Source organism: Pieris brassicae, chromosome 3 (genome assembly GCF_905147105.1).
Source record: "Pieris brassicae chromosome 3, ilPieBrab1.1, whole genome shotgun sequence".
In the NCBI taxonomy this organism is placed as follows: Eukaryota; Metazoa; Arthropoda; class Insecta; order Lepidoptera; family Pieridae; genus Pieris; species Pieris brassicae.
Window position 1 is genome coordinate 15,216,554 of NC_059667.1, and position 22,544 is coordinate 15,239,097.

Below are 22,544 nucleotides of genomic sequence, written 5' to 3' on the forward strand. Positions count from 1 at the left end.
AGCTATAGCGATCTTAATACATAAATCATAAATGACGGACGTCATTGAATTTTAATATGACTTCATTTTGAATGTGTTGTTTCATAAAATCTATAGAATACATAATAATTTACCAGGCCCACAATAACAAACATGGAGTAACGTGTGCAGTTGCTTATAAGTATTTTTTGACAACTCGTCAATATCACAATAGTACTAATGGATTTTAAAATAAATTGGTGGGAGTTTAATTCACTATTTAATTTCTTTGTCAATTGGTAGAACTTCAGATTGAAAAACCTAAAAACATGGAAGTCTATGGTTACTTATTGGTTATAAATTTAAAAACATGTTTCGAATTAACATTTGAAGGCGAGTTCAGCGTTCCATTTTTTAAAATCGATGCGGAAACTTCTTAAAATCATAGAAATTAAAACATACTATATTTTCGTCATTTAACGTTGGTCTGATTTGAACTTAATTTAACATTTACTTTAAAGAAAATATAGATACCTACAGACGTTTCTTACAAAATACCTGTAGTCTACGTGTCATCATCAAATATTTATAACTGTTCTAAATGCAGTCCGGTGTCCTATATTTTGTGTTTATCAACGTAAAGATTAAAGTTTAGATTTCACATCCGCGATTCATTTCCCGGACGCGAGAAGTTAGTACTTGTTTTCGACTTTCTTTTGTTTCTTGCAAAATATCAATAACTGGATAATATGCAGGAACCCGCATAGTATTGGAATTAAACGAAGGTTTTGTTGTAATACAATACTTAAGGAATTAACAGTCACTGCAGCCTAGGTAAAGATTAAGAAATGTAAATGATTGGATAAGTTTAATTAATAATAAGTTTACGTTTATTGACGGTATGATTTTTTTTTATTTTCGAAGAGAATTGAAGTCAAAGTATAAATAATACATAAACTTACTTCAAAGTTATTCGTGACTTCGACATTTAAAAGGGATGTACGTTTGTAAGCCTGACAGAATCGACGACTTTTTAAGATTGTAAACACAGCATAGCTTCATATCATTTATTTGCGGGTTTAATTCTTTTTTAATAATATTTATTTCCTTAATAATAATTGTTTCGGGTTATTGGGTAGACCCACCAGAGACAATACTCTATCCTTTATAAAAAACGTGTCAACGAAATTGGCGCAGAACCTAATATATATGTCTCCGGGGAAGAAAAAAACCACATAGATTCAAATATTAGAATTATATTATAGAAACGTTTTAAAATTGTAACGATTATATTAATGACAGTTGCCTCGACCTTGCCGATAACACTTCAGATAACCTATAGTAACAACAAAGTATTGATTATAAGTTTCTTAGCGGGCCTTCAATATTATTGTAAAAGAAGAATTTAAATCGATTGGGTAGTTCTAGTAACGTATGTTGAATGCTCAAACCTCACTTGACAACATCGCTTTAATGTTTTTTCTCAGTTAACTATGTAGCACCACTATGTGGAACCAGAGGCCAACTGAAGTATTTCTGAACATATATTTATAGAACATATAACTGAAGAACAGAACACAAACCCATCGCCACAACTTTTGTGTAAGCAAAAATAAGCAATGCAATACCTGTCATCTTGGCCGACAAAACTGCCTTCGTTGCTTGAATCCTCTGAATATTCAAAGCTCGCGTTATCCATCATTGATTGGTCACATATCATTCAATATCATAAAATAAATCACATTTTACGATATTTAACACTACACTTACACAGCACCGTTCCACGTGCCACTATCCCGACGAAACGAGCGTTCAGCTTGCTGTCTAAGTAATATCTATTCGACTAAACACGTTTCACTCACAATTCCTTCATATTGATATATCGAAATTAATTTATCAAAGATAACATAACTTAGGCAAGTGAATCACATTGCTTCGAAACGGTTCGTCGAACTTGTTCGCGTCTACGCTTTTCTAGTTTGCGTAAAGCAATTCAAACTTTGTTATGTAACGCATAAAGTATTGTTTTGTCTACCACGCGTGATAGTACTCCGAAATAGTCGGTGTGAGTGAGACAAGACACCTGAGTCAACAAACCACGACGCAACGGTACCGCTTCATAGCGAATACTGCATTTGCACATGCAATAATGAACGATCGTTTATAAGTACCGTCAGATAATTGCACAATCTATTGTTTTGTACATAAACGGTAAAAAAATGAATAATGTTGCTACCTACTAAGACATATTTTTATCTTATTAACGTCACACAAACAATATTTCTATAATGAATCGTATAATTATAAATAGGCGTGTTAAATATAATTTGTAGTAAAAGAAATATACAGTTTTAATTACAATGCGTTTATGTACCACAATTGTCAAAGAATATTATAATATGAAAAATTTAAGGACAGTGCGTTTCTTTTCATCGTCATTGGTCCGACGAAAAGCGTAATCGCATCACGTGTAAATAGACTAGAGATGACCAATCATAATCAAATGAATCGCGCCATCATTTATTTATTCAGATGCTATGTTGTCTTAGTAGTATTTTTTTAATTAATTTACATCAGTACTAAAAACACATTATGATTTAGGATTACTTCAGTTACAGACATATAATGTACTGTGTAACTTACCTTGAAGTCATATATGTGCTGACGGTACATATTGGTATGAATCGAGGGCAAACCGGGAACATCAACATTATCTACATTGATTGGACAAATGGGTACTCACGCGCAACTCGCTCTCAACACGTGACAAGATTGCGTCATTAAAATTTCATTCACCAATCTTTTACGACTAAATAGTAAAATTACCTAGCCCCTGTAGCACAGGCTTTCTATAAAGGTGACATATGACTTTAGATATTATAGATACGAAACTAGGACCTTTTCCTTTCATGTCCTTTTATTATAATTAATGAAATTTTGAAATAAACTTAGTAGTAATAAGGTAAAATGAAATAATTTTATTCTTGATATGATAATAAAAGCCTTTTACTTTAACTTTATCTAATTTAACTTTATTTAACCAATTTCTGTAAGGTACATATAATAGATAATTTATCGGAAAATAAGGTCATGAAGAAGTTTCACTTCTTACGTATGTACACTGGTACACGCACACATCTTTCATTGTTTTAAGGTTTTACTGACAGCAGCTTTTTTAAATATATAATTTGGTTTGAGCCACAAAATAGGCTTCAGTTTCGGCGATTACCTTATCATTATTGCAAACTTTCTGTCAAGCGAGTATTCTCTTGAGGCCTGAAAACAGGAAACCTTCGCTGGGGCTAGCCCCAAACTACATATCTTTCCATAAAATTTTATTAGAATTTATTATGATTCAAACACAGCTCAATATCATCAATTCGTTGTTGTTTTTGATCGATTGTGAGCTCGCGCAGCAATTTCATATTCATCTAGAATATGTCCAACATGTTCCTTTGATATCTTTAGGATCTCACTTTACGGTTAACCAAAATTATTTTGTGGACTGTGGACTGTATGTTTTCATCGGTAACAGACTCTTTGGGGCGTCTACTGCGTGCATCCTCCTCGGTGCTCATTTTACCTCGTTTAAACTTAGCAAACAGCAACGGTTGGTTTTCCTGGTGCAGAGTCCGAATAATATTTATCAAGCCAAACCTAGGCTTCAATGGTATTTCACCACAAAGCAATGCTTTATGAACACACGAAATTCCTTTTTATTAAATTTGTTTAAACAAACAAAAGTTCCTTGACTCAAAATACTATATTTCAAAAAGTAATAGTACGTCAGTGGTCAAATTTATACACGTGTCAAAAAATCATATAAATTTAATATCAGTATCGCCATCTATATAATATAAGCCTACGAACTTTTCAGCCCACCGATTAATTTGTGTGATTATTATAACTGAAATTTTTAGTAAGTCTTAAAATAAGACAATGTTTTGAAGCGAGTTATATAACTGAACTAAATATTTTAGTTACTAAATAGAAGCGTAAACAAAATGTATACAATCATCACACGTGAAGCCAATATGAGCCCTTTAGTTTTTACCACTTATAAATTGTATTTTAACATTTTCGTTTCCGATAATGTCCAATAACGTGTCTTGCAGATTTATGAGCCCTTAGATAAGCCAAGTCTGTTTTTGTTAGCGTCACAATCCCAAATTTTGTGAAGTATAACTACTAGCTCATACTACATACATACTACAATTTTATTTAAACATTTTCATACAAAAAACCGAACTTAATTAGCGTCAAGGTGTATAAATTATTAATGCAAGTTTAAATTAAATTTGAAACATTATATCGTCACACATTTAACAAGTCTACGAAGTTGGCCAACTCTACCAACGAAAATTTATTCCAGGAAAGGACAGTTATATATAAAGAAAAAATGTTTCCCTAAAACAGAAATGTGTCAAAGGTCTACGTGGAAAAAATCATAAACATATAATATTATGTATTTTTAACTCATAAGCACAAATTATATTATCGCAAATAAAATTCAGCTTTTCAATATGACAATTGACGTCACATGAGCTTCAGATATAAACTTGATAGTGATAATATTTTTATAATACATATGTCTAACTTTATCTGATTGCTTAACGACACATCTTATGCTACAGATTATATCCTACAGCTGTTAAATTAATTGGGCACAACATAAACCAGACTAACCATAACGTAAACACAGGTTTGTCATGATTTATTAGCGGATCTAGCTCAGTAATAACATTAAAACACCATACACAACAGATGTAATGAACGAAATTTATTACCCACCGCAACAGATTAAATTTGCGTGTAAGAAACGATCAATCGGAACAAAAAAGCTATTTCCAACCAAATTACTATTTAATATATAGGTCTTAAACAGAACAATATTATAACTGTAAAATAATAGCTAATAAACAATACTCTATTTTTTATTTCTGTATCAAATACATTTATAAACTTTAAATGGGTGTATAATTTTCTTTTATTCTTTCTTTCATCTATGTACATAGAACTACCATTTTTTTCTTGTTAATATTAGTACTTATGACCTCTAATAGGTTAACAACAGAACAGAGAACTAGACTAGCTTTTGATACATTTGATTAAATCTCAGTACATTAAATATGTTTTCATATTTACCAATTTGATAAGGGACACGAATTTTTTGCCTGCCCCTAGCTCACGATGTTATGCTTAGGACTAGCAAGTAATTACTCTACGCAAAGTATTCATTGAATTTAAATTTATTTGCTCCATTAACCGTAGAACAAGAAATGCGATAACAAAACCAGCTCAATAGGTATATTGTTGAGTTATAATTGTAGCGATTTTCAAACTTGGCAAATTGAATAATTCTTGTTGCCTAAGACCTAGAATATTTAAAAGGACAAAACCATTTGAATTAGTGAATTAGTGTAAGAGCACGTTAGTTGTAAGTACTAAACAGTGGTAAGTGACAAAATATATCACAAGAACAGATTGTCTTCCTCTTAATAAAGACTGAAAGTAGTGTTATTGGACTTTTTCTGATGTTACATATCATATTACTAAACTAGGTTAGACTACTTATTAGTCTTAAGATAGGCTAGATCGTAATCTTCTGTAATGTCTTAGTAAATACACATAGCTTATTTATTTATCATAGCTTCAAATATAATAATAATAACGTTTACACAACAAACCTTAATCCATCATAAGCGTAATACAAAACTCTTTTGATTTTCACTGATTCATTAGAGTATGGCGACATTTAAAACATCACATAAAAACAACGGAATATGTAAGTTCGCGAGTAAACACGATTAGCCGACATCGTGTTGGAAGCGTTACTGAACTACTGGAGGTTATATTGCTAATCGCCGGTAATCACCAATATTACTTTTATATTGATGACCTGATAAGTGATCTCGATAAGGCCTAATAGGTTAGTACATCAGGTACATCAATAATGCATGTATCATTATTCTAGCACTAACTTCTTTATTCCGAACTAAGTGTAGAAATCAAAAAACTACTAGCCAAAAGTTAAGAAGGTTAGGAACAAGTGTAACCATTAGATTTTGAAAGTTCTAGAACAACAAAGGTTCAACAAACTGGTATTTATGTACAAAACCAGAAACCCTTTTTGATCTCAGACTTCTGTTCTGTCAAACCGAGCTGATTTGACAGAACAGAAGGCAGATGTTAGAGTTAACTGCCGCCCATGGACGCCCGCAAGACCAAGAGGTTTGCAAGGTCGTTTCCGGCTTTTGTGGTAGTGGTAAGCTCTTCTCCTGATAGAAAACTATCATGTATAACCCGGGTGATAATGACGAATCGAGGATTGAGGCTCCTAGCAACTAGTCTAACAATGCTACCTTTTAATGTATTTATCGTTTCAGCTGTGTTTTATCTGATCTTTTACATCAAAGTTACATTACATACATTCCATTATACGCAAATTTTAACCGACATAAACATGTTCACAAAGTATCGGCTATAAAAATAGTTTTTGATTATTTATGAACATTACGTTTCTACGCAATAATATTAGATGAAGTTTCTGTGTCTATTTAAATAAAGAATATTATTAACTAGCTTTTTTAGCTAAGCCAAATTGAGAAACACAAACTAACTAGGTCACATCGCGAAGTATGAGGATAAGCGCTGTTTTGTATTTCTAAACTAAACTATAGATAAACACACATTACATATTGAAATTGATTTTACATGAAACGTAAAGGGACCGTGACGGCTGTGGTGTCGGGTTCGTTACCCAGTCGGAGCACAAATAGGTTCCTACGGAGTTTGTAATTTGTCCACAGCAGATTAAGTGTGATGAAATGGTTGCTTCTCATAAAATATCAACAACATAACATATTAACAAACATATCATAATATTTCTCAAATTGAACCGCCTAGAAACTCTGTTATGTCAAAGAGGTGCCCTACAATTCCAGTCGGCCGTGTGAGATCTTAGATATACTTACAGCATTAAAAATTACACTAATTAAATAAAGGGTACTCACTTATCATGTTTAGTGGCCCTGGCTTGAGGCTCAAGCTGAAGCGGGGTGGCGGGGGCGGAGCGAGGCGCCCCTCCCCCGCCACCCGCACCCGGCGAGAAGTTCCCGGTTGACCTGAAACAAGCAGTCGTTTAGTAAACTACACAAAACAGAACTTATAAAGAAAACATATAATAATATATTCATATAATTCAGACAACCATATTTAGTCGTGACGAGGATTAAATAGCAGTTTTATTGTTCATTATAATAAAATAGATCTACTTCCTAAGTCGAATATATGTCGGGAATCAAAACGCTGAGAAGTTAGTTCAGGACTTGAAAAAAATCATTGGAGGAAGAAAATTATAGTACATTTTTCTAAGAGGCATTGTGTAGAAAAATCTAATATCGAAATTACGTAGTCCAAGCTACATGTTATTTTTTTTTTGAGCTCTAAGCTCATCTGATGATAAGTGATAAGTGGACACTTAATACCACTAGCGTGAGAGTTGCCGGCATTTAAAATTTATTACGCCCTTTTCTTAAAGAACCCTAAGTTGAATTCATAAGGAAATACTTCAGTGGTTATGCTTGTTATGAACAAATTATTTTAACGTTACGCTGTGTAGTTAATGTAGCAACAAATTATCCTGAATATGTTCGTTATAAAATAATGATTATATGGTAATCAAATACGACCTATATTAATGTCCACGGCCATTTCTTAATTAGGATATCACTGAAATTTAAAACGCATTATTGTACTGTTTTACTTATACAGACAAAAACGTGAATATAAAAGTCAAACTAAGCACTGAGCCCCTAAATCTCACCGTAGTCTCTAGTCGCTATGGAAAAAGAATTATGACATACGGGAATCATACTAATTCTCGACTCTAAATCTTAACAGAAACGTGTACTGAATTTAATACTGTTTTTATCTGAATTAAAAAGTACAACAATTATGAGCTTTAAATCTATTTTTTCTGACTACGTAATACGTATAAACATACGTAAAAATGGATTAGATTTTGACATACGGGAGTCAGTCATACTTAGCTCTAAGTTCGTAAATATTTCCTTTAGTATGATATTCATAGCGCCAGTAAGTCAAAAACGTAATATATTTTACTTATCCCTAATGTCAGTATGTTTACGCTGTGACGGAACACAGTATAGCTCATTGTTTCTTTAAGTAAATATTATTTTTTGATAGGAATTTAATCTGACATAACCGATCTATAAAGCTTAAATTTGCCTGCATCAACGGACCCAGTAGTCAGCTTTGCTAACCGCTTGAGGTTGTTGGACCCTATGTATGACCTCTATGTTTTGTGATATTGTTGGAATTGAATAAAATTTGAATAAGATGATCTTTTTGAGCTTTTTTAACGCATAAATTTCGGAATCACGGAATTATTCTACATATTTTCATCACTCGGCAATGAATGAATTGAAATGATTGAAATAAAGGTAATTTTTTTTGGCTTTAACCTAACCTAACCATTTTTCTATCATTATTTACAACTTGTATGAAACTTGTAAAGGAGGCGCATGGCTTTCGATGCCTTAATTTTTTTTGCTGTTTATATTACATGCATGATGTAACTGATATTGTCTCAGTTCCCAGTGGGTCCCAGCCTAACCCTAACTTTATGTTAGGTTAAGTTAAGCTCCTAGCGGTCTTATTAAGTGTTCGTTAGTTGAGGGGTATCGGGTTCGATTCCTGGCCGTAGCGCAAGGTTATTTCTATAAATTAAAAAAAAACCTAAACCTAAACCGACCACGAAGGTCTGAATACAAATCTTTTAGAAACACTAATATCCATATAAAAATGTCTGTAGTATATATATACCTTATATTTAACACATTTTCCTTAAAAACATCAGTCAACTAGTGCCATTATTATAAATATTGACCGGAAACCGACATAACTTTATTGTGGCATATAATTTTCCTGCGAAAATTAATTTTCCCAAAGTACCGTACGACCTTGTATCAGATGCCGTCAAATTACCGGAAAATTCATACAAAGGCTTTGGCAGGAATATTAAGATTTATACGTCCGTTTGAATCTTAGGGATATTTGAATATTGTATCAATATATTTTTATTGGCATTAAAAATAATCATAAAATTTCCTTTTATTTATGTCAACATTGAAATAGTATAAAAGAAAATGCTCTAGCTCCACTAACGTATGTGTCGTGGGCAGCTAATCTCTTCCTTTGACATATTAACGGTACTTGACATAATTTCTACATAAAACTACATTATATAATAAAACTATTGTTGCACAATAAGATTTTTTTCTGTTTCAGCAGATTGAGACTTTGTTTTTTAAGATAGTGAATGTATAAAGGTCGTCAGTGAAAATTGTGTTTTTAAGAAAATGGTAAAACATGAAGGCTCTGAAGGAGAAAAGGCGTTGGTCGAAGAAAGTGTATTTTTGGAGCTTATTTGGTAAGGTTTGCGTTGTGTATGATGTGGTGTCGCCGGTGTTCGTTTCCAATTGTGCATATTCCTATTAAGTATAGTTGTTTAAACGTTTGAAGTTTTGTTTCATGGTAATAACGACTGTATTAGTCTATGTTAAGTTGTAGTTTCCAATACATAATATCGAGTTAAAACGGATTAGAAAATCGTGGCGCGTGAGAAATTCTGTGGACCAATCACAATCAAACGAAACGTAGCGTAAGTGCAGCTGTATTAACGTGTCTGCTCGCAATAACTTAGAATCTGGAAGCCTATTAGACGTTCATTAAATTGGCATACATAAACAGATATAGGACAGTATGTATTCTCGTACTAAATCGATAAACATTATACTGGAGTAGGTAATATCAGGCGCAACACTGTTCATTGTTTGACCGAAAGCTCACAGAAACTATTCGAGTTGTTCTACAAAACATTACCCTATTTTATGAACTAAGAAAATAATAAACATCGCGGAGGCAGCACCGTAAAACACCGCGGTTTATTGCTCGTGAGATCCAAGGAGATTTTTACGATCCCACTTTTTCTTCGCAAAACTCGGGAAAGCTATGCATGTAAAAACTATTTGACTTCTATCGTCAGGAAATTATTTCTCGCTTGAACAATAAAGTAAATAAATATTAAAAGCTAATAGTTTGACAGCTAGGTCAAATATTAATATAAAAATATTATTTTAATTATGCAATCGAATGTGCAGTATTCAGCCTAGCGGCTTCAGCGTGCAACCATAATCGCGTTTGAATCACGCCTGTGCACCATGAAAGTTTCCGAGCACTTAAATTGCTTCTAAACCGGCATAACACGTGTTAAGACACATAAGGATCAGCTACTTGGCTATATAATCAAAAAATTACCGAGAAACAGGTGGAAACTGAGTTCAAGACCCACTTAGGGTTGTAGCACCCCGAGATTATTATTATAAACATTTTAACTTTATTAACACATCACAATAATACTTAAGAGAAATACCTTAAATGCCGATATCAAGAGAAAAAATACAACAAAAACTGCCATTGCGTTACATATGAAGTGTATTACTGAAAATGGGCGAATGATATTGGATTTGTTTAAAAATACTGTTTGTTTTGGGAAAAGCGATTTAAGATATTTGACTCTATGTTTATAAAATAGGCAAGTTATATATATAATGTTAATTAGTCGCCACAGTACTTTCATTACATTCACAATGCAGACTGGAGTTGTTATTTTTGTCATCAATATTCTACTTGTTGAAGGGGTAAGCTATCGTAGACTTAGGATTTCCTTTGGTGCAATATACTTTGGAATTTGTTAACGAAAAATCATAAAAATCGAGTTCATTTGTTTCAACGCGATAATCCCAGGAATTTCAATTATTTTTATTGGATAGTTCATTTATTAAGGCATATAGCACACCACGACCGAATGAAGTCAGTAAATTGCTAGTAAATGTACTACAAAAAGCCAGTAGCAACAAAATAATATTATTTTAAATTGATCATCATTACAATATCAGTATTAATTATCACTAATTTTGTCTTTTGTTAAAATAGCTTTTACACATTAAGAAAACACTTTTTGAACGGATTAAAGCTATGTATTATAATTAAAACTTATAATTATTTACATAATTCTAATTTTTTAATTTTTTACCGACGTTTCGCGTGCTTTTCAGCGTGCGTGGTCATATAAGTTTTAATAATAATACATAGCTTTAATCCGTTCAAAAAGTGTTTTTCTTATCGCTCATTTGTTTGCAATGTGGATGAACTCCTTGTAGCTCGATAAGGGTTTTATTTCAGCATTCGTTTAAAAGGATATCCGGACAATAACCGGTCAAGGGCGAAGAACAAATAATTATTTTGCAACACTACGTAGGCACATCCATTACGATAATCATGGCGTAATATTTTGTATATATTTTTTACTTTATAATATTTTTACGTGTTTTATTAAGTGTCTTAAGAATGATACAATATCCAGCTTGATAATTCATGGAAAACATTAAGATACAATAGATCTGGCCGTAATAGATGCTACAAAAAAATTACTTTCGTCTTTGTCTGCTGTGGGATTCAACGATTTAAAATTCCATATATGAAAGCGGAAAACATGTAATCTTACAGAGAATGATACTGACAAAGTACGAAGCGGAAGCATCAACGATTGATCAAGAATCAAATCCTCTGTCGATGACAAATTTCGACAAATCACAGGAAAGATTTACAGAATTAAAATCATTGGACCGTGAGGAAAACGATAGTTCTTACGAAACTGAGTACGACAGGAAAACGGATGACAAAATTAAAAAGGTAAATTAATAACCTAAAATAAAACTGTAATTATCCTGATTAATAAAAAAAGGTAAGGATTTATTTAGTTTTTTGTTTTTTTTTTTTACTTCGCCAACCTCTTTGATATGCCATAGAGACTGTTCGCTTTTCCGAAATAAAACTGTAAGTACGCATTAAAAATTAGATACTTATGACTCCGATTGCCGATTACCAGGGAATTATAGATAATATTTAATTAGTCATAGAAGTCGTATAAATGTCGAGATTGGAATGCTCATTATTTTGGTATACGATTAAACATACAAAATAACGCACGCAGTTTCAAAGACTATCACGATTGCAAGTTATTCCTTTATCATGTTAAAAACGAATAAAAGTACCTTTACGCATTATAGATAAAATTTATTCAAGTCGTTCAGAATGAATGATTGTACTATGAACGTAGATCACTTACTTTTTTATTGTTAACTGACATAATTATTAGTTACAACAAATTCCTAGGCTTAACAAAGCTACAAAGGCAAGATATCTGCGAGCCTTCTGGCAGTGATACATATCACTTAACATTAGGCCTCCTGACCGTTTGTTTGTTCTATAAAATGGTATCTCCATCAGTGTATGGAACTGACACATTTATCCGTCTGTAATGTTTATTTATTCAGTCTGTTGTAACAATGTGCAATCTGTACGAGTGTACATCTAAACAGTGTATATATATTTACACACTCTTGATATCTGTCTTTTTCTATTTAACTGCGCACTTAGAGAGAAACATCCATAAATCTATATGGATGCTATGCTATATTAACACATGACAGGGTTTTGAAGCGCCATATTAACAAGAATAAGACTTTCACTTTAAAATTTTATTTTACAGCCATGCTCCATAGTGGTGTTATCACACATCCAAAACCCGAGTTTGCAGTCATTATTGAGAAAGTACCGATACGATGCAAATGGTAAAGTTGATAATCCATAAATTATACAAATAATTTATATAATATACCACTTAAATTAGGCTAAAACCCAAACTGGTATTTTCTATGTAAAACAAAGGCATCATAATGAATGAAAAAATGTATTCTAGCAATTTGTAAAGTGAAATGAGATTAACAAGGATGAAACATCAATCTCAATCAGCTATTTGAAGAATATAGTACATATAAAAGTATATAAGCTATATTATATTCTATTAATAACACAAGCAGTATGCAATTAAACCTAACGATTTAAATTGCGAAATTATTCTAATAATCAAATTCAAGTCAGAGACACAAGTAAAATATAGTAATCTAGTAAGCTAGTTTATTTAATACTAAATCGAATTAAAAGGTTTCGTTTTTAAGTCATATTCACCATCAGGCATCCTGATACCCAGTAGCGTGAAGTACTTCATCAAGATGCCACAAGGTTTAAAGTCCTCACCGCTACTAGTGCCGTTAAACGACAAGTCGTATTCACCACTGGGCAGTTTTGTAAGGTATCCCTATAAGATTGGTAAATTTTGCTTACTTTTTCCTTAGAATAAGGTATTAGATGATATTATGTGCCTTGCTTTCATAAATACAAATCTTTTGTCTTAATTCACTTAAGAACCGTGTATTGACATTATCAAGAAGACAATGAAAGTCAAACATTTCATAATATTGCGCTAGTTTTTATCTCAAATATTGAATTACAAAATATGTGCATTTATCAATCTCTGGTGTCTGGCAAAACGCCCACTTGGAATGGCATTATTAAATGATTTTTTTTCTGTCAAGAGAAGCAGGAATGTACTGAAAACTTGGATTTTTTCAGCTAGATAAGTGAGAAATCATCCCTGTGGTATTTTCGAATCCGTACCATCTTTAATTTCCCATAAAAAGTGTTATTGAGAGTTATCTGTCCATATTACATGGCTTTAAAAAGCAACATAATGTAAAATCAATTGTAAATAATTATTAATCTATTATTTATTTTTATACGGAAATCACGTGACTCGAAATGGTCACCCATAAGTCGAATCGGCATAGGCCAGACATTGGACATGCCAGTATATATATAAGACATACGTCTAATTCTAAAAATGCCTTGGAGTTAAATTTTGTCGAACTGATTAACAACGAAATACAATATGTGTATGAACGTAATTGAGGAATCATACATGTAGAATCAGGAATGGTACGGGTGCTTTAAATTATGAATCTTTTAAAGGCAAACTTAACAGAATCAAAAATAAAACTAATAATGGTTTTTAAAATCTTGTCAAATAGGCCATTCCGTGTTTATTACGGTTTTTGTACCGCGCGATCCCAAGATTAAGACAGAAGTTACAAAGTACCTACCGGCGGTGGCTTAGCTCTCCTTTACGCCATGAATATATGCTTGAGTAAGAGAAGTACTAAGGGACAGATCATCTCAACTAGGCCAGGCCTAAAAAATAATACATAAAATAAAAATAGAAATGTTTCTGACGCACATCTATAATTTATTAGAGTGCTTTATAAAAAATGTCCCAAATTTTTCCCATAAAAAGAATATCATCGAATTGCATTTATTATAGAGTATATAGGCAAATTATTAACATACATAGTTAATATATATATAAACATTTATATTGCAAACGAATTCCTAACATTTCAGATATTATAAGGAAGTGCCGCCGATTCCGCAAGCTTGGTAAATGATACAACAATCATCGTTAGAAAACCCATTTTGTATTTAGTATAGGATGAATAAACTTGAAATCTTAGTTTGTTTTTTTTTCAGACTATCACATTATCAGCTGCCATTGACATATAAAATGTTGTTTTTCAATGTTTTATCTGGGGTTATAATTTCGCGTTTATACCCGTAAAATTGTATTTAAATGTGGAGTACTCGCGTAAATCAAAGAACATAATTATGGATTAGAGAGAAGAGAAACATTTATCATTGTAAACGTCGTCTTTATTGGTTTATGAAGGTGTACGATTTACACAAATTGAAGGTATTCAGTCTAGCTTTGACGTTTATAACCCCTGGAGTACACAACAAATAACGAAGCTGCCAAATATAAAGTCTAATTTAGTAAAAGTGTAAACAGTATGCAATAACTAAATGCCAACATCTAAGGAGTGTATCTAGCAAACGGCCAACAATATACACCTGATTGAATATGTCCACAGTATCAACGCATATAGCCTATATAAAAACAAATAGATACACGACAAAAAATATTAAATTATCCTGGTATCATTTGTATGTGAACATCTACGAAATGTAATATATTTCAGGATTTCATGGCGTTTCACAATATTTAAACTATCATTGATTGGTTCAAAACGTAGGGAAGGACTTATTGTCTTTACAAAATCATAATTGAACGTAAATGCCATTATACTAAATGCACCGTTTTCATGACACTAAACAAAGATTGACAGTATATCAATGAAATAAAATAATAGTTTGCACAGAGCAATGCATAGAATTGATGTAATAGATTATAGAAGAACGTAACGGCCACACAACATAAAGGTGCTACCAGATATTGATATTTCCATATAATAATGTAAATAATGATAATAAAATATATATTTAGGCAGCAATTAAACCCCTTAATACTAAGGTGGGTAAATGGTGGTAATCTTAATTGATTTATATTGTTTTAGCAATATAAATCAATTAATATATATATATATATTTAATTATTAAATAAAAATACGTTTTTTTAAATTTTAAAACCTGTTTGTGTCTAATTATTTTATAAAGTTGTTTTTTTTTTGTTGTTCTTTTTAGTTTAGGGAAATTCAACTATGAGTTCTATTCTATGAATATGGGAAACTTAAATATTTAATTTTTAATGTGGGCAATAACGAGTCACATTAAATTATTGTGTATCGACAGCTTGTCATCAATTCTGCGGATAATTCTCATAGAATTGTCAACTCTTTTGTGATAAAAAACAAATTTTAAATGTGATTAAAAACAAGTTGTAAAACTGCACAAATGGCCTAATAACAACATTTCACGTACTGACGTTCTTTAATACAAGTTTGATTTAAGCAAATGTTACTCATTTGACTAGAATAAATAAACGTCATGAGAAAGCACCAGTTCATTGGAAAATTACGAAAGACAAGGTTGTATTAAGTGTACTTATTTTATCTGGTCAAGGTTATTTCCTTACTTTATGACCTCAAAGCTTAAGATTAAGTTTAAATTAATTAAATATCTTAATTTAATTAATCCTATAAAAACAGTAAAGCAGATTTCTCTATTGTCTATCATTTAATTCATCTCTTTTTTCGAATAGGCAACCAGCATTCTACTAGACACAAGTCGGGTGTTTGTGTGTAATTCCTACAAAAGCCGCTTATTAGCTATCTCTCGATCACGAATCTTTAAAACAAATTAGCTTGTTGTTAATATTAATTTTCAAGTTCATGTTCGTTATTATTGAAATAATACTAAATACTTGTAGGGTATCATAAAATAGGCCACTTGAGATAATTTAGGTTAAAGTATTTCGTGCGACCTCCGCCGTTTACCCTACTAAACCAAACAAACCAGTTTCTAACAAACAAGATTAGTTATCGTTCATGTAACATGTGTACTGATGTAAACGTGAAAATACTGTTACAGTAAGCGGGAAAACTTCATAAATTTTTAATCTATGTACTGAAATTCTCGTAATAGCAATTTACTTATAAAAATGTTAAGAAATTTGTTTGTATAGTTAGGAAATAATAAAAATCAGCATTTAGGCAGGTTTGCAACTTTGAGAGAGAAAACGTATTGAGTGTTTTGAATCAAATAAATTACGCTAACATAATTCTAAAATATAGTAAAAAACGCTTTATAGACCTATGACAATAAGGAAATAATATATTCAACTGTTTTAAACAATTGTAATCGGAGTTTTCTTCCTTAAATAATCTTTGCAAAGGCTAATTCGTCACATTTCTCTTAAAGCTTACAACAATTATGATTTGTAATCGGAAAATCCTAAATATTGCTCATTGTCAAAAAGTCAACGAAAACCGGTTAGAGGATATTTAACAAACTTCTAGATTTAGAACTGAGTGCGTCAACTTATACGTCAATAAACAAAAAATAAAACATGTTTCTTAGAATACATTTATTAGTGTTTAAAGTAACAAAGTCTTTTTGTCTTCAAATGTATATTCATTTTCCACAGAAGTCCAAAGATAATAGTTGATTGCAATAGAGAACCGTTCTAATAGGTGAAATAGTTAGGCAATGACTGAAGATCAATAGAATGTAATAAAAATCGGCCTATAGCTCCGTAATACAAAGATGGACGGCTTTGGCACATTGCCAACGTCCATACAAGATGAACTTCTATTATGGGACTTGCAAAGCAATTTTAGGACGCTTCTTATGTTTTGTCCTTTTTACATCCTCGTGCAATGAGCAGGATACTACACGGACTTGCTCCTATGAGGCGCCCAAAAATCTTGTTGTAATGTGTTTAATTCTATGTATAGTTCATCATAAGCGCAAGACGTGTTTGGCTTTTCTAACGAATCTAAGCAATTTTAACCTCTCACCTATCACGCAAAATGAAATGAAATTACTCAGATTAATACAACAATATAGCTTACAAAAACCAATACTACTGCTATTAGTAGATAGTCTTATCTTATTAATAAAAAACCAAAACTCGAATAATTTATACTTCATTTGGTATTCATCTGTTAAAAAATCGTTTGCGTAAAATGGTTATGGTACTTCGGAATTCATGTTTAAACTGGCTTCGAAACCTCATTTGAAAATCGTCGCAAGACTCCAATGTTACTGTTCTCAAATCGACATGTTTAATTCAACAGCGTATTTAGTCACACCATAACGCGTTGACCTTGCTAAAGTCGTGCATCTATTAACTATTAGAATATGTGAATTGTCAGTTGCTTAAACCACACAAAACCCGATCAATAGATGCTGTTATTAACATGCCGTTTACTTAACCGCTTTAATACGTACTGAGAGATTGCTATTTGTGATCGAACTAATAAGATAGAAAATTAAGGTTGTAACTGTATATACTGAACATAGTTTTAATTGAAAATAAAACCCCAGGTTTCAAGACACCAAACATTTCACTTTTATAATAAAAAAATAATTTTGCATAGAAAACTGTATACAGCTTTAATAATATTTTATATTTACTGAAACATTGGCGCAAATATAAATACTGATTTATTTGTTTCTCTTAAATGCTTGTATCTACCTATGTATAAGTAATATAGTAGTTATAATTGAATAAAAATTTTAAGTGACAATATATGAATTTTAATAATCATGTTTTAATCTTTACATTTGTATTTTCTTGTCTGAAGTGATTGTCTGAATTTGTTTTGGTAAGTTTATAAGTTATTAGTTGTCTTTATCTATATTAGAATCTGTTAGATTTTTGTATTATTGTATCTGTGTATATATTACTTATTATAATTTTTCTATTATAAATTTGATATTGAAATGTTGCACTTCTTCACAATTTCTTGATTTCTTTAATTACCTAGAAGAGTTCACTAAGTATAAGGCCGTCCTAAGCACTGTTTTTTTTAATATTATTATTTCATTCTGGTACGAATTTATAAAAAAAAACATAATTACATAATAACACAGATGCAGATATATTGGATTTCATAAAACTGCATGAAAACCTCGGCTCACGTTGCCAAGGCACGTATCCACGTGGGCGATGCAGAGTTGCAGACTCTAAGGTCATGGACAGATACTAATTATTGAGATGACGACTCACACTAACATAGCCTACATCTCAAGTGGTAAGCATTTTCCTTTACACCTTGGCTTGACATAAGTCTTATGAAAACCGAAACATTTTATAAGGATTGATATTTAAGCAAATTTGATGAATTGGATCTAGATAAGCTGGATTCACATTGTTTGGCATTTCTTAATTTTCCTTGCTTTGTCTTGTATTTTTAATTTAATAAATCAAAATCAAATATTTTAAATTTACAATTTGAAAATCGATTTTAAATTCCAAAACGATATCAATCATAACATAAATTTATATATTTTTCAACAAAAAAATAATAGATATAATTAACAATTTAACCTCGTTAATATAATTAAAAGTGGAACTAAGAATTATTAAGGTCATTACGAATCAGTCTACAACGCGTATATCCTTTCTATTCCTATTTACGGTTTCATTTTGCAAATTGCAAAAACAAGTTAAGTTTAATATTTATTATATACGACATGCGTCTACGGGCCATTTTTTCAAATGCCACAAACGCTAGAAGTAGTTTAAAGTGTTTATAATAATTTGTTACCTGCATACGTATCTATTGCTTGGTCCCGCTTTTTTTTATTTAATAGGGGATCTGCGTAAATACGTAATTATATATAGGAGTGAGCAATCAGGTATTTAGGTAATGTGTGTGTAGAATGTAGTAGAGTTTATTGTTGTTTTTAATAGAAATATGGCCTTATAAACTTGGATTAAGAGTATGTTATGGTGTTTCTTTTTATAAATGGGAACAAGTACATAGGAAGACTCCTAAGCAAAAATATTGACATGGATGTCCCTCTATTATTTATACTTGTGTCCTGTTGGGAGTTTGTTACTAAAATACCTTAGTACTGTAATTATATATAAGTATAATCAATTTAATAAATTAATAAGTTATTTCGGTACCCACAGTAAAACTAGACCAGTTAATATGAACTAGGATTATGTCATAGCAATATGTATTTAAAATTGTTTTACATGTTCGAGGAGTTTATTTTCCTTTAATCTATTTTATGTAACACTTAAAATAATTCTGATAAAACAATCAAATGATCTAATAATTAACTTAAAATTTTTAAAAACACAAAATAATTTACAATTCATTTCTGAGTTTCGTTTTATTTCCTACTATATGGTTACTAATTTAAATGAAAGCATAACCACTTTATCTTATAAGAATACAGTTTATTAAAATACTAGAGAATTATCTTTATAGTGTAGGTGGCCAATCATCTTCGTAATTGACCTTTAACACTAGGTCAAGTGATATCCAAAATTAATTTATAAATGATAATAAAATTGTATCTGGGACCTGCCCTGTAAATTACTTTTTTATTTCTCAATATATATCACTACAAATGTTAGGGTCAGCTGTTATAAAGCTATTTAAGTGATATTTAAATACATATAATCTTGATAAAACTTAGCCTTTCTAAGGATATCTGGTATGAATAAAATCTAATATTTTTTTTGATAATCATAATTTAAATTTACCTCAGTATCTATCAAATAAGTTACATCAAGATTTTTCTTGATAAAATTTATTTTATTGTTTAATAATAAAAAAGAACTAATATTTTTAAAAGAAAATTTGAAATTTAACAGGTCTTAACTTATTAGAATTACTTTGTGTAAATAGAGAAATTTATGATGTAAAACAAAATTATTTAAGAACACAAAGAGCAATATGTTAATCATAGTCTGACACTTGTTTATAAAATGTTCAGTGAAGATTTATGCCAAATCTGATAATTTTGCACCTGGTTATCTTATCACTGATAAATAAATATAGGTTTAACACAAGTAACAGCTACATATAGATAAAGATAAATTTATATAACTCCAATTAAGAAAAAATATTACATTTTAAAATCCTTGCATGTAAATCAAATATGCGAAGTAGCGGAAAGCTAAGGGTTTATTTTTTACAACCAAGACTGGAGAACTTAATTGATGTATTACAAACTCAAATATAAGAAGCTGATTGTCTGATAAGAACTTAAGAATATGCTTTTTATGAGATTTTTTAAGGTATGAACCCAAAAATTCAACATTACTTATGCTGTAAACTGAATTTTTGACAAGTGGTATTACTGTAGTATTATTACATACATAGAAAAATAACATAGTTACCATGTCTTTCTTATGGTCAATAATCCTTTTCCAGACTTCTTTCCACTAGTGTCTGATATGACTGAGAATCGGTCGCTAAAACTCCGCTTGACGTCAGGAATTTTTTTAAGAATCTTTTCTCCTGACGAAAGCCTTAAGGACCTGCCTTTGCTTAGCGGTCTCTCCCTTAATTCAATCTCACTGTCAATCACTTCCGACAAGTCGTTCACTACGGCAGCTCGCTTAATATTTGTTTTGCTTTTGCCCTTTGTATTTTCGTTTTCGGTATCAATATTTTTGTTATAAATATCACGATTATCACGGTCACGAGCGGCTTGTACGAAACACAACATAATTTCGTCAGAAATATCCTTCATTGATTTACCAAAAAGAATTCATCCATAGCTTGTATTGGATACACTAGTAGGATTACTTACTTTTCAAAGGACTATCAAGTTCCTTCCCAAGTATCTTTTTCGATTTCAGATTAAATTTAAATTAGAACAATATCATATATTTTGTTACAACATAGATGAAACTGTTACAAGTGAACTACTTGGTACACTCACAATTCACGAATCTTTTTTTCTGCTAAGGTGGACACGTATCTATCTTATTAGAACGTAAAGTTTTGCAATTAGGAAACACTGTTTAGTTATTTGGTAAATATAACCTACAAAAACACTTTTTGACACTTCAGATTTGACGTAAAAATTTAGGACAAATAAATTATGAATTCACAGATTAAATTGAGTGTCGCATACTTTCAAATGATCTGTTTATTCTTTATTAGTTTCCTGTTTATTTTTTAGGAGAATTACCGCTATTTAACCACGACTACTAAGATGATCACACGACCGCGATGTATCGACTATCGACAGTAAGCGCCGATCAACTGCCAGCCACTCGAAACAGCTGTTGACTAATACTGTAGTGTAGTGGATTGTGAACTCACAACTACCGCGAGTTAAGCGCGACATTGTTGTATAGAAGCAGATTAGACTACCTAAATGATGATTCGCGGCAGAGAATAACGTGATTGGTTATTTTTTTACATTAACAATATCCCCGATTACCTTTCAGTATTTATCAGTTTCAATGTGTATTTGTTTTTGGTATGCATTATAAAAAAAAAATGCAAACATGGTTACAAAAACGTAAGAAAAGAAAAGATACAAAGGAGTCCTGCGACTTTACGGATTCAATTAGTTATTCAAATATATTATGTAGGGAGTAGAAATAAACCTAAATTGCACGTTGTCAAACAACTACACATTTAAATGCTCTGTCCGACAGGAATAAAAATCAATACCTTAGTAATGTTAGGGAAATACGCCAAAGAAGTGGGATCACCAGGGTTACCGAGAACCACAAACTCTACTTATATCATTGAGCAACATGCTTTCTTCGATTTCTTTGCTTTTCTGTTTTTTACTGGGTTTAGTAGTTGCCTATGTAAACTTATCAATCAAAGAGGTGCAGATTTTTTTCCCACTCCCATTGGTAAAGAGACTTCCTACATACTATTATTATAATATTCATCATTCAGTCAAAATTGTGAGAAAGGTTCATGCTATAATTATGAGTATGATGTCTCAGTTATGACAGCGTTCTAAATTATCGTTGAGTACGTAAAAGAAAATTTTCACGTTATTTAACTTATAAACAATTGCCTAATTGTTTACTCATGAACGTATGATGAAATTTTCTTCCTTACAAACTTAGATCAAACGATTCGGTAATCACCTTCATTAAACTCATATAAATTGTCAACTGTCAACTACATACATCATGAGTCAACGATGATGTTAAGCGTATCTGCCAGGAAAAAATTGTTCACTTCTAAAATAAGCACATTAATAAAATCTTGAGAAGTACCAGCCCACAACTTACTCGTACAAGTTTTATAAGCCTTTTTATATTTTAGTTAAAAAATTGTTACTTAACTTATTCAAAATATAGATAC

The 22,544-nt window shown here is 31.3% G+C and overlaps 2 protein-coding genes across 6 annotated transcripts in view; one reads left to right on the forward strand and one right to left on the reverse strand.

Annotated features, from left to right (window-relative positions):
- LOC123707846 (membrane-anchored lipid-binding protein LAM4-like) overlaps nucleotides 1-22,544 on the reverse strand; it is a 48,977-nt gene that overhangs the window by 17,129 nt on the left and 9,304 nt on the right. For 3 of the 4 annotated variants that reach the window (XM_045658209.1, XM_045658212.1, XM_045658211.1), the window contains one exon: nucleotides 6,972-7,082. In XM_045658209.1, the coding sequence (XP_045514165.1) occupies nucleotides 6,972-7,082 (111 nt within the window). Of the gene's footprint in view, nucleotides 1-6,971; nucleotides 7,083-20,599; nucleotides 21,525-22,544 lie in introns of those variants that run through there. The other variant, XM_045658210.1, reaches the window with a different exon arrangement.
- LOC123707847 lies at nucleotides 10,056-14,486 on the forward strand. 2 transcript variants are annotated; one of them, XM_045658214.1, is made up of 6 exons: nucleotides 10,056-10,682; nucleotides 11,551-11,736; nucleotides 12,596-12,677; nucleotides 13,081-13,198; nucleotides 14,344-14,379; nucleotides 14,470-14,486. In XM_045658214.1, coding segments are annotated over exons 1-6 (513 nt in total). In that variant the 5' UTR covers nucleotides 10,056-10,592; the 3' UTR covers nucleotides 14,471-14,486. The 2 variants fall into 2 exon arrangements, with proteins under 2 accessions (XP_045514170.1, XP_045514169.1); XM_045658213.1 differs by lacking the exon at nucleotides 14,470-14,486 and having other exon boundaries at nucleotides 10,059-10,682; nucleotides 14,344-14,452.

What these genes read in the sequence shown, in the direction of transcription:
- LOC123707847 (XM_045658213.1), top strand. Translation starts at nt 10,593, where the DNA reads ATGTTAATTAGTCGCCACAGTACTTTCATTACATTCACAATGCAGACT. An exon ending in ATATTCTACTTGTTGAAGGG is followed by an intron (nt 10,683 to 11,550) that starts GTAAGCTATCGT and finishes GTAATCTTACAG; the next exon opens with AGAATGATACTGACAAAGTA. An exon ending in CCACTGGGCAGTTTTGTAAG is followed by an intron (nt 13,199 to 14,343) that starts GTATCCCTATAA and finishes CTAACATTTCAG; the next exon opens with ATATTATAAGGAAGTGCCGC.